The sequence below is a fragment of the Petaurus breviceps genome, unplaced genomic scaffold (assembly GCF_028583685.1).
Source record: "Petaurus breviceps papuanus isolate PSGF00001 unplaced genomic scaffold, PetGlider_PUasm1.0 90804, whole genome shotgun sequence".
Classification (NCBI taxonomy): domain Eukaryota; kingdom Metazoa; phylum Chordata; class Mammalia; order Diprotodontia; family Petauridae; genus Petaurus; species Petaurus breviceps.
Window position 1 is genome coordinate 12778321 of NW_027187348.1, and position 13200 is coordinate 12791520.

General features: G+C 35.8%; 1 protein-coding gene across 1 annotated transcript in view; it reads left to right on the forward strand.

Annotated features, from left to right (window-relative positions):
* The window catches only part of DNAH7 (dynein axonemal heavy chain 7), a 326128-nt gene that overhangs the window by 97437 nt on the left and 215491 nt on the right, over positions 1-13200 (forward strand). The window contains exons 17-18 of the mRNA XM_069070242.1: positions 59-744; positions 2665-2851. Of these exons, the coding sequence (XP_068926343.1) occupies positions 59-744; positions 2665-2851 (873 nt within the window). The remainder of the gene's footprint in view (positions 1-58; positions 745-2664; positions 2852-13200) is intronic.

Here is a 13200-nt window from a genome sequence, read left to right on the forward strand (position 1 = left end):
AAGAACTAATACATGTGGAATTTAATTTTTAGAAAATATTTCATATTAATCTTTTCAGATTGAGCAGTTTAATGCAGAAGAAGAGGCATTTGGTTGGCCAGCATCTATATATCCACAGCGTAAAAAAATCCAAGATACTTTGAACCCTTATCTTCGTCTCTATGAAATGGCTGTAGAATTTAGCAACAAATTTAGAAATTGGACAGAAGGACCATATTCCAAGGTGAATCCTGACCAAGTAGAAGGTGATGTAGGGAACTACTGGAGATCACTATATAAGTTAGAGAAAGGATTCCATGATTCTCCAAATGCATTAGGAATAACCAAAAAGGTAAAAACAAAAGTAGAAGAATTCAAGGAGCACATTCCCCTTATTCAGGTGGTTTGCAATCCTGGTTTGCGGAGCCGACATTGGGAAGCCATGTCTGATATTGTTGGTTATATCCTAAAGCCAGCAGAAGATTCAACTATCTCTTCATTTCTAGAAATGGATCTTGAACCATACTTGGACAAATTTGAAAATATTAGTGAAGCAGCTAGCAAAGAACATTCACTTGAAAAGGCCATGGAGAAGATGATTGGTGAATGGGATGCAATGGAATTTGTCATTTTGCCTTATAGAGAAACTGGGACATATATTTTGTCAGCAGTGGATGAAATACAGATGTTATTAGATGACCATATTGTTAAAACACAGACTATGCGAGGATCTCCATTTATTAAGCCTTATGAAAAAGAAATGAGGTAAATTGGTGTGTGGCTATATCTTCATGCAGCCTTCACATCTTTAGTACTCAAATATGTTTATATTATTTTAATGTTTTCACAGATCGATAAAACCCACTTAGTTTGATTTTCCCAGGACTGTTAGAGATCTGTTATCATTCCTATGTGTATTTACATGAAGAGAGTGAATTGTTTTGTAACCCATATACCAGAGAGCACATCCTAAATGAGGAGTGTAGTCAGTTTAGTTATGTACTTGGCAGTTCTGCCATCTACTCAACTGGTTTTTTTCTGCTCAACAAGGAACTTGCATTGCTCAATGTGAAGTGGGTATAATTACGTAGTAAATTTTGTTAGATTCCTGCTATTTTTGTTGTTCAGTTTCAGTTGTGTCTGATTCTTTGTGACCCCATTTGGGTTGGGTTTTTTTTTTGTTTTGTTTTGCTTTGCTTTTTGGAGGGAGCAAGGAAGGGAAATTGGGGTAAAGTTAGGGGTAAAGTGGGGTAAAGCCCATGGTCCCACAGCTAGTAAGGTATTAAGTGTCTGAGACCAGATTTGAACTCAGGTCCTCCTGACTCCAGGGCTGCACCACCTAGCTGCCCAATTTGGGGTTTTCTTGGCAAAGATAATGGAGTGGTTTGCCATTTCCTTCTCCAGTTCATTTTGGAGATGAGGAAATTGAGGCAAAGAGGGTTAAGTGATTTGCCCAGGGTCACACAGCTAGGAAGTATCTGAGGCCAGATTTGAACTGGGAAGATAAGTCTTGATTCCAGGCCTGGTGTTCCATCCACTGTGCCACCTAGTTGTCCAGAGGTTGGATTAGATAATCACTAATGATTGTTTCCTGTTCTAACTCTTATTTTCCTATCAAAACAACAAGGAAGGGGAAGAAGATGAGTATATCATTAAAATGCATTGTTAAGTATGGAAAATATTTGAGGGAATTTTTAAAAGCGCATTAATGTAGCTTAAATATATCAGTGTCTTAGATCTATTCTGTTGGTTTTAAGGTTCTAAAATACATCAATCATAATTCATATGGAATGTGAATTATGGAATGATTCATGTATAATGATATTGTATCTGTAAAATACATATAAATATCATTCTAGCTATAAATTCTGTTGATATTAATAGATCTACTTCTGATAGTTTAGGATATCACTAATTTCTTGATAAATTATAACATTAAATGTCCCATCATGATACTTGTTTTCTCAAAACTGACTGAGAAATGTAATAGTAATTCTATTATATTTTAAATATGTTCATTTATTATTATTACTATTATGCCCAGAAAGATAGGATCATGTGAAATTTCCTTCAGTTACAAATTTCCTCTTGGTAATTGAGGTATCTTAGTTTAGAACTTAAGCTTTTTTTAGTCTAATTGACATCAAATTAAATGTTAAAGGATATGAAGTCCAGATATGGTGTCTCTCCTCAATAATTCTACAATTTTCTCAGAAAAAAATTAGTATGTTCTTTTCTATAAATAATTACTAACTATAAAATTAGAAGCTTTGAGTTTTTATGTTATGAATGATGTCTAGAAATCTATATACTGTGTGACCCCAGGCAAGTCATTTAACCTAAACTAGAAAATAAGATTAGGAAATAAATGCCCTGCCTGTCTCACAGGGCTATTATGAGGGAAGAAAAATCATAGAGTACTATATAAATTTGAGAAGCTATTCTTACAGATACATAAATCATAACAGATCTCCATATGAATACATATGTGTGACTTTTCAAAGGTTTTGTGGAACAAGGTAAGTAAAATGTCTTTGAATATATATACAGTAGTGGGCATCAGGAATCACCACATAAAGAAATGATAATTCAGCCCTTTGAAATTTTGTCATTTTAAAAGAATATGTTAAAATTTTTGTTCTTTCTTGAGAAGGTTATTAAGAGCTTTTACATTATGATTCACAGAGAATGGGAAAGTAAACTATTGCTGCTTCAGGAAATTCTGGATGAATGGCTAAAGGTTCAGGCAACTTGGCTATATTTGGAGCCAATATTTAGTTCTCCTGACATTATGGCTCAAATGCCTGAGGAAGGCAGAAGATTTACTACAGTGGACAAAACATGGAGAGAACTGATGAAAGCTGTCTTGCAGGTAAGGAAATTATCCGAATAACAAATGTGGTTGTGCTATTCATGTAGCAAATTTTGTTTTGTAATACAAGCCAGGAAACTGATTTTACCCTCATTTGTTATAGCCATAAATTCAGGATCTATAATAGCATGAAACAATAACTTTAAAAAACTTCTGGTAATAACAAAATAATCCAAATATGCTGCTGCTATTTCTACTTATTTGAGGCCCAAATTTAAAGGATGTTAGTAAATATTGTTAGTGTATAGTTGGTTCATGCCATTTTTGTTGTTCATTTGTTTCACTTGCGTCTGACTCTTCATGACCCCATTTGGGGTTTTCTTGGCAAAGACATTGGAGTGGTTTGCCATTTCCTTCTTTAGCTCATTTGACAGATGAGGATATTGAGGGAAACATGGTAAGTGACTTGCCCAGGGTCACATAGCCAGGAAGTGTCTGAGGCTGGATTTAAACTCAAAGATGACTCTTCCTTTCTTCAGGCCCAGTGCTCTATCCCCCATGCTAACTAGCTGCTCCAGTTCATGCCATACATTCTAGGAAAAATTATAACCAGAGTGCTCTCAGAGGCCTTGCCATTCAAATGTTTAAGCATGTATTTGGACTTACAGAATCTTTAGGGCTACATGTGGTCTGTGCTGAGATACAGCGTCATAGTGGGGCAGCCAAAGAAGCTTAAGCTCTCTCAGATATATTTTTTGTGTCCACAGCAAGCTAGGTAATAGTTCTGTTCTACTCCAGTAGAGCATCCCTGATCAGATAGATGGTGATCAGTTTGTTACCACATTTTGGAAGTCCATGGAGAAATTGCGTTGCATCCAGAAGACAGCCAAGATGATGTGAGGCCAGAAGAGGAGACCCAGAAGGGACAGGCAGCTGTCTTGAAATATCTTCAGGGCTCTCTTGGAGAAGAAGAACCCAATCTGTTCTGCTGGGCTCCAGAGCAATGAGTGGGAGCTACAAGGAGGCAGGCTTGGAAATGGCATAAAAAAAACATCCTAATAGTTCTTAACAGTGCAAGAGTGAAATGGGTTGTCTAGGGAGGTAGTGGGGGCTGCCTCACTGGTCTTCAAACAGAGAGTGGAGAACCATTTCTCAGCACCCACGTGGAGGAATAGAAGAATTCCTGGGTTCTTTAATTTGGAACTGTCTGCACTAACAGGTCTTTTAGTTAGAATACTCTGGAACTTAGAGAATGGCATTGTGACAGAGAAAGGATAGAAAAAATGGACAAACAGATATAATAAAAACACTCCAAAGTGCTGTGGAAACATGGGGGGGGGGGAATGAGGAGAGAGAGATAGTTTGAAGCTAAGTTAAAGCTAAGCAAGAGACTGATCAAAGGACAGAGTAGTTATCTATAACAGTATAACTGATGCATCATCTCCTGTGAGAAAGATACAGTACTCTATACTGGAGTATAACAGAACTGTTACTTACCACACATGTATGACATCATCAGGTGTTGTAGTGGCTGTCATCCTTGTTTTTAAAACCAGACCTGTGATTTCACTGACATAGGAAAACTTGAGGTGAGGAAACTCCCTCTACCAATTCCTGCTCTGAAACTCAGCTATAGGGATTTGCTTAGGTGCTGGGAGCTTAAGTTATTTGCCCAGGGTTAAACAAAGCAGTATGTATCAGAGATAGTTTTTAAGCCCAGGGTTTCCGGATTCCAAAGCCAACTAGCTATCCACTATGCCACATTGACTTTCTTTCTTTTTTCTTTTTTTTTTTTTTTGGTTATTTTTTTTTTAAGGAGGGAGGACAGGGTAATTGGGGTTAAGTGACTTGCCCAAGGTCACATGACTAGTAAGTGTTAAGTGTCTGAGGTCATATTTGAATTCAGGTCCTCCTGACTCCAGGGCTGGTACTCTATTCACTGTGCCACCTAGCCGCCCCCATATTGACTTTCAAATTGTCATATTTAATAACTGAAAAAAATGGGTTTGAACAATCAGATTCAGGACCCATGTGACAATAGGTATCTTATCTTTTTTTCTCCCCAGAAGTCCTGGGCCCTGTCTCTATTATTCAAACTTTTAAGAATGAAATTGTAACCTCAATAAGGCTATGTTGATATCAAAGATAAAAGTCAATGGAATATATCCAGAAAAAAGATACATTTCATTTATGTAATATGTTTCTGAAAAAGCTATATGTAAATATAGCTTAAAAATTAAACCATGTTTAAATGCACTACAGGAAATCCCTGTGAAAGACACATTGTGGAATCTCATTTTGTAATGGAAATATTCCCTTTCTACTTTATCTCATCTGTGTTTGTACTTTCAAATAACAAGTTGTCTTAGGAGATACTTTTAAAGCCATAGAATTCTTAATATAATGAATTGATTCTTTTTTTTTTATTTTTGGAGGGCAGTTGGGGTTAAGTGACTTTCGCAAGGTCACACAGCTAGTTTTTGTGTTAAGTGTCTGAGGCCAGAAGTGAACTCAGGTCCTCCTGACTCCAGAGCTGGTGCTCTATTCACTGCACCACCTAGCCGTCCCATGAATTGATTCTTGAAAAACATGAAGTTCAAGGAAACAGCTTTCTTTCATCACGTTTTTTGAGTGCATCCTGTGTGCTGGGCACCGTCCTAAGCACCGAGGATAAGAAGAAAGGCAAAAATATTTCCCTCACTCTTTCACAATCTAATGGGGAAAGTAACATGTGAACAAATACGTATAAGCAACATGTATACGGGATAAATTGGAGATGATTTTGTTGAATCATTTAGTTGTAGCCAACTCTTCATTACTTCATTTGGGGTTGTCTTGGCAGAGATACTGGAGTGGTTTGTCATTTCCTTCTCCAGTTCATTTTGCAGATGAAGAAACTGAGGCAAAACAGTTAAGTGACTTGCCTGGGGTTACACAGCTAAGTGTCTGGGGCTGAATTTGAACTCAGGTCTCCCTGACCCCAGACCTGGGAACATATCCACAGCACCACTTAGCTGCCCAGAGATTATTTTAAGAGTGAAGGTAATCGATGGCACAGAGCAAGTTTTATTACTTTATGGTGGGATTTGGTTATAATTTATTACAGAATTGTAGAATTTTGGAGTTGGAAGAGCTTCAGGAGCTTTTTAATCCAGCCTATACCTGAACAAGAATTCCCTCTGTAACATACCTGAAAAACTTTTCATCTTTGCTTGAAGATCTCCAGTGGGGATGAACCCACTGCTTCTTGAGGCAATCAAAATCATTTTCCCATCCACACCAGACATTGGTTCTATACCTTTTTTCATTCTCTTTTTCCCTCTCAAATCTTGTATTTATGCAACTGACTTTTAACCCAAGTATGTTGCTATATATGTGTGTGTGTGTGTGTATGTGTATGTATGTATATAGATAGATAGATAGATAGATAGATAGATAGATAGATAGATAGATAGATAGATTATAGCTTTAAAAACAATAGTCCTTTTTACTGTCTTTAGCTCTTCTCATTAGACTCAGTTGTTAAGGTTCATTTTACTATGTTTGTCCCCAGATCTTTATAGATCCCAATCCCATCATTAAACATAGTATCCCCCTAGCATTGTATAATTAGTAAATTTTCCAGCTCTCTCTCTCTGCCACCATCCAATATCCAAGCCATGATAAAGTATACATTTTTTTCATTTTGTTCATAAGAATAAGGATCTAATGTGTAACTATGTGAAAGATCTTACTGAATGATTTCCAGGTATACTCTGTAGAATTTACTTCATCTGTCAGTCTCATAAGTCTGATGTATGCATGTATAATATATGTGTGTATGTATATGCATATATTCATACATATGTATATGTATAATAAATATATATTTAAAAGATAAAAATCTGTTTAAAATAAAAAATATATAAAACCAGCAGGTGGCATCATCTGTCAGGTTTTCTAGGTTTAAGTGCAAAGGTAAGAACTTACTCTTTACAAGGTTTTCTCTGCCCCTATAACCCTTGAAATATCTGCTTGTTCACTTTTTCCCAACTCCTCCAGATAATTTTTGACTCTCCCTTAGCTAAGCCTATAGACAACCTAACTTCAAAATAATAATGGTGAGGGGAGTATATTCTGCCTGTAGCTACTTGACTCTGAGAAAAACATCTTGCTTTTACTTGGCTTGCTTAGACCATCAAAATTTGTTTACTCATGACTCCTGTATAGCCTAAGGTAAAGGTCCCCAGTCATGTGACTTAAATCCTTAACAGTTGTTAATAAAATCAGAACTATAAGATTCTCAACCAGTTAGCTCAGCCCCTACCCAGAGAAAACAAAACACCCCAGCATCTTGGACAGAAGTTTCAAAACTCTGACTTGTTTAAAACTTTATCTTGGTATTGAAAGCTGTTCACTGGTTCACTCCAAACAAACATGAGTCGCGATGAAACTATGACCAGTCACAGTTTTATAGCAAGGATAAGTTAGCTTTATAACACTATGCAAATCAAGAATTATGAACAGCTTAAAGAAATCCCAGAATCTTTAAGTAAATCTCTGTAAACATCTGTAAGCAGAGGAAGAGAAGGGGAATTAAAGCACTTCTAAAAGATTTTTGTAGATCTCAGGGAGTAACCACAATTCAGCAAACTAATTCATACCCATTAAGGTTTGAATTGGTAGTCTGTGGCCATAGATTCAAACTTCAGGGCCAAGTCCCTAGTTTCATGCTCTCCTTGCCAAAGCAAACACTTCTACATGCACAAGTGATCCCATTCCATGCTGGTTAATGCAGATTACCCCTGTATCATTCTCCCTTTCTCATTTATCTTCAGTCTCTCCCTGTCTATTGGCGGCTCCCTATTGCCGAGAAACATGCCTATTTCTACCCCGTCCTCAAAACCCTTACTTGATCTATTTATCCTCAGTAACTATTGCCCCATGTCCTCCCTTTTGCTGCTGAACTCCTTGAAAAGGCTTTCCACAAATGCCTCCTTTTCCTTTGCTTTCACTTTTTTCTTAACTCTTTGCAGTTCGATTTCTGACTCCATCATTCAACTGAAACTCTCTCCAAAGTTTGTAATTGCCAATCTAATGACCTTTTCTCAGTCTTCATTCTTCTGGACCTCAGTAGAGCATTTGATTGAGTTGATAACCTTTTTCTCCTTGATGCTCTTCTCTCTGGATTTCTGTAATGGGTGTTCTCACCTGGTTCTCTTCCTATGTGTCTGATCACTCCTCTTTTGTCTCCTTTGATGGGTGGGTCCACATTATGTCAGCTAATAGTAGGAGTCTCCTGTTCTGAGCCCTCTTCTCTTCTCCCTCTATACTATTTCACTAAGTGACCAGTTCCCATGGTTTCAATTATCCTCTCTTGTGCAGTTGACTTTCAGATCTACTTGTCCATCCCTAACCTCTCTTCTGACCTTCAGTCTTACATCTCCAACTGCCTTTCAGACATCTATAATAGGATGTCTTGTAGACACCGTTTAACATATTTTTTTACATGTCAAAATAATTTTTAAACTTTAAAAAGTTTTGAGTTCCAAATTCTATTCTTCCTCTCCCTCCCCTCCCTGAGACAGACTGTAAGCAATCTGATACAGGTTATACATGTGCAATCATGTAAAACATTTCCATATTAGTCACTTTGTACAAGGGGAGGGGAGAGGAGCTGAGTTGCTCAGCTGGAACTTGCCATCTGGGTCCCCTTTCAGGCAGTTCAGACTGTTTACAGTATTCACAGGTTGTGATTTGTTCTTAATTCTCAGAAAGGACCATGATGTCAGGGAGATGATTGTAATGTAATTGATGTAATTTGAGTGAAGGAGGGCTGTGCAAAGTCACCAGCCTCACTTTCTCCTCCAGAACCTTCTGGGTCCAGTGACCAGATAACAGGATATCAGGATGCATTGGGAGCCCTTGACACTTTTAAGCTGAGGTCTTTTCAAGTTTTCACTTTGAATGAGCTGACCCCCATTCAGTGAATAGGCCTCTTTAAGAAGTAAGTCAGGGGATGGCCCCTTTAATTAAAAAAAAAAAATCAAACTGGAAGGGGAAGATCCTCAGGGTTGCTGGCTGAAAGAGCAACTGTTATATTAAGTGGTGCTTGCGCAGGGATCTATTGTTGTCCAATCCAGGAGATCCAGAGTCAATTAGGTTTAAGACTTGGTCTTTGAGAATGAAATCTAGTCAATAAACTCCAAGTTCATTAGGTTGCTTTCAGCCATCAAAATTTTACTTCCTTTGGGCAAGACACTCAGGTAAGGGGAGGAGAGGAGAGGAGAGGAAGAACTGAGTTGCCTAACTGGACCTTGCAAGCTGGGTCCTCATTCAGTGGTATTGCTGGATCACAGTTTTATAGCTATTTTGGCTTAGTTTCAAATTGTTCTCCAGGGTAGTTGAATCAGTTTGCAACTTCTCCAACAATACATTAGTGTCCCAGTTTTCCCACATCCTCTCCAACATTTATCATTTTCCTTTTTTTTTCATATTAGCCAATCTTATAGGTGTGGGGTGGTACTGCAAAGTTGTTTTAATGTGCATTTCAATAATGATTTAGAGCATTTCTTTCTATGACTATAACTGATTTCTTCATCTGAAAACTTCCTGTTCATATCATTTAACATTTATCAATTGGGGAATGACTTGTATTCTTACAAATTTAACTCAGTTCTCTATATATTTGAGAAATGACACCTTTATCACAGATACTTGTTACAAAAGTTTCCCCTCCAGTTTTCTGCTTTCCTTCTAATTTTGGTTTAATTGGTTTTGTTTGTATAAAAACTTTTAAATTTTATATAATCAGAAGTATATATTTTTACATTTTGCTGTGCTCTCTATATCTTCTTTGGTCCTAAATTCTTCTCTTATCCATAAATTGGACAGATAAATTATTCCATGCTCTCTTAATTTGCTTATGTTATATACCCTTTATGTGTAAATTGTCCTGTAGACATCTTAAACTTAACTTGTACAAAACTGAACTCATTATCTTTCTTCCCAAATCTGTCCATCCTTTCTAGCTTCCCTACTACACTGTTGAGGACACCATCCTCCCAGTTTCACAACATAGGTATCATCCTGAATTGATACCTGCTGGTTAAATATACTTGGGCAAGTTACTTAACCTCCTGGTATCCCAAGGTACAAGTGAGTTTCTGTTCTAGAGAATAGGTGCTGCTCTCCATTGGGAGAGGGCATTTCCTACACTAATGCAATCACTGGTCTGGAACAAATGCCCAATGTAAAATGCATGTCTTAACATTAATGTATAAAGAGATGCACGTAGGCAACAAAAATTATGTAACTAAGAACATCTATAGTTATTGTTGTTTGTTGTTTTTCCTTTGTTCACAAGGATGATGTCTTGACTTGGGAGTAAATTGGTTTTAAATGAGAAATATAATCCATGTATAACACTAGTAAGTAAGCAAATAAACATGAATATTTAAGATTAAAAAGGAAATCATGCAATAATAATCTATACATGCATGAATATATTCTAGCATCTGTAATTATGTCCAAAGCAAATGTATATAGTAATACAAGCAAAACATTTAAAGTTACCTTTGATTGAGTTTTGCTTTATTATAGTCATTATTATTCATGAAATATGATGTATGGATCTATGTTTGTTATTTGATCATAAGATATTTAAGAAAAGACAAATAATATTCATAATATAATATAAGCTCTTTAGTTATTTTGTCCACATATATAATTTTCCTTTAAGAGGAACCATCCCAATAAAGGTCATGTAATTTCTACTCCTTGCTTTCTCTGATTGGACGGATATTGTGCATTGCTTCCTATTATTTTCTTGTGGCTCCTTATGTCCATAGATGAATTTATACAGACTATTAACTGATTCCATCTAAAACAAGCATGTAATAATTTTTATATAATGTAATAATAATGATAAAAGTCATTGAGTTATAGGCAGTCTAAATCAATTCTTTTTGGGAATAGGTTTAATCTTATTAGTCATGTTTGCAACACATATTTAAAGAATGAAATTCTCAGTATCATGGAGGCAGAGCATTTGAATTATGACAGTTTGAAGAAAACAGCTACTGTCAATGCCCCTGATGATGGCATTGTCTTCTTTCCTATTCTAAGGCAGCCTTTAGGCAGCATATAAAACCAGGTGGAATCCAGCAGTCTGATCTATATCAAAACTGTTGACTTGAGTGTGTTATTAATGAAGGAGGGAGAGCAAGAAATAATAGTGAGATCCCAGTAAGGCAGACTAGTACAATCCTAGGAGTCTGGTTACCTGGGAAATTTTTCTTATGGAAGTGTGTTTGTGTCCTTCCAGTTTTGTCTGTATCCTTGGGAAGAGGTTTATCCATTGAGTTGTGTTGCAAGGTCCTTGAAGTTTAGGCGCATTTGTCACAAGGTTGTGACTGCCATGTCCTCAATAAAATCTTATGAGGCCTTCTTTTTTCTCATATACATGTCTATGTCAGTGATCTCAGAAGTCCAATGGTTTGGGGGTCTTGGTATCTTACTAATGAGCCATTCTAAGCTTATTTCTATCATGTTATTTTTAATGCATGAAATTTGACGAATTGGTTTTATATTGAGGAAGCTAGAAGACAGTGGATAGAGTATTGAATGTGGAGTTGGGAAACCCTGGATTTGATTCCTGCCTCAAATATTTACTTTGTGAACTTGGGCAAATCAGTTGTCCTTTCTTAGCCTTTGTTTCCTCATCTGTAAAGTGAGGGTAATAATAGTATCTGCTTCCCAGGGTTGTTGTAAAGATCAGATGAGATTGTGTGTGTGTGTGTGTGTGTGTATACAGTGTTTTTCAAATCCTAAAATACTACGTAAATGCTAGTTGTTGTGATTATTATTATTATTTATTATGGCGTCAAATATTGGCTACAAAGTACAAATCTTAAAATAAAGATTGTTTTCTTTCTCAGGTTAAAAATGTTATAAATTTGTTAAAGAAGTTTTTTAAAGTTATGAACTATGAAAGTTGACTTAAAAAAATAAAAATATAGCTTTCCAGAAGATGGCACTCTAAGTACAGCTTTCTAGTATTTGGGTGTGAGATCAAGAGTACTCTATCCAAAAGGATGCATCTATTTAAATATTAACTCAGGTCTATCTCTTGTGGGGGTTTTATATTGAATTTCACTTGGGTTCTTTTTAGATATGTTTTTTTTAGCATAAAACTATAGGAAGTATAAACAAAATACTTTCTCTAAATGCTTACTTTCTATAATAATTAGGGCTAATCGTGTGTTATATATATATATATAGTTTTTTATGTTATATATTTTATATGGAAATATTTTAGAGAAACATATGTTAATGAAAGTGAAATTATTCTTTGATTTAATTGCCAAATTCTCAAGTTATACTGTTAAACAATAAAGTAAACTTCCTTGGGGACATGCACATAACGTATAGTGACTCATACATTAGAGAGGAGCTTGTCAGAGAAGATAATTTATATATAAGCATTAAATAGTTAATTGGTGATTATTATTTCGATTTAGTTAAAACTCAGTTCATCATTCTTAGGTATGTCACCACAAAAATCTAAACACCAAATTAGTTGTTTAGTATTGACCTTGGTAATTGTTCATTTCTCAACTATAACAATATTTCTTTTATTTAGACTTGTAATATAGATAATCTTCCTGTAAACCATCAAGGAAATTATCTTTATATTGTACTTAGATGATCATATATTCTCATATGCTCCCTCTGTATCAATTAATAGTTGAATTGATATTGAAACTTTTTATGTCTGCTTTGACATCTCTTTTATTTACCAGTGAAAAGAATCAAAATATATCTAGACAGGGGTCTCTTCACTTTGCCAGCAGTGAATACTGAGTTCTGAATCACAGGGTCCATTGGGCCTTTAGAATTTACTGGGGATACACAGTACATGCTGAAAAAGAAAACTAAAAACAACTTTTCCTTGAATGGATATGTTACATTATAATATGCGGTTTAAAAATTGTCATGAGACCAGTTGTTGCTTGTTTATATTTGGATGAAGAAATAATACTTTATAGAATAGGGATACTCCATAATACACAAACTTGTTATTCTTAGAACAAATCTCAACACATTAAAATATCAGTTTTTCATGCTTGAGAGTGTTTGAATCACTTGAAAGAAAACAACAAAAGACAGAGCTTTGCTCTAATGCTACCTTAAAGGGACCCTGTTGTATAAAGCGAGGAAAAAGTCATTTTAGGAACTAAATTAAATGCAATTTAATTCAACAAGAAAATATTAAGTAGGGGCGGAGCGGAAAGGAAAGGAAAGGAAAGGAAAGGAAAGGAAAGGAAAGGAAAGGAAAGGAAAGGAAAGGAAAGGAAAGGAAAGGAAAGGAAAGGAAAGGAAAAAGGAAAAAGGAAAAAGGAAAAAGGAAAAAGGAAAAAGGAAAAAGG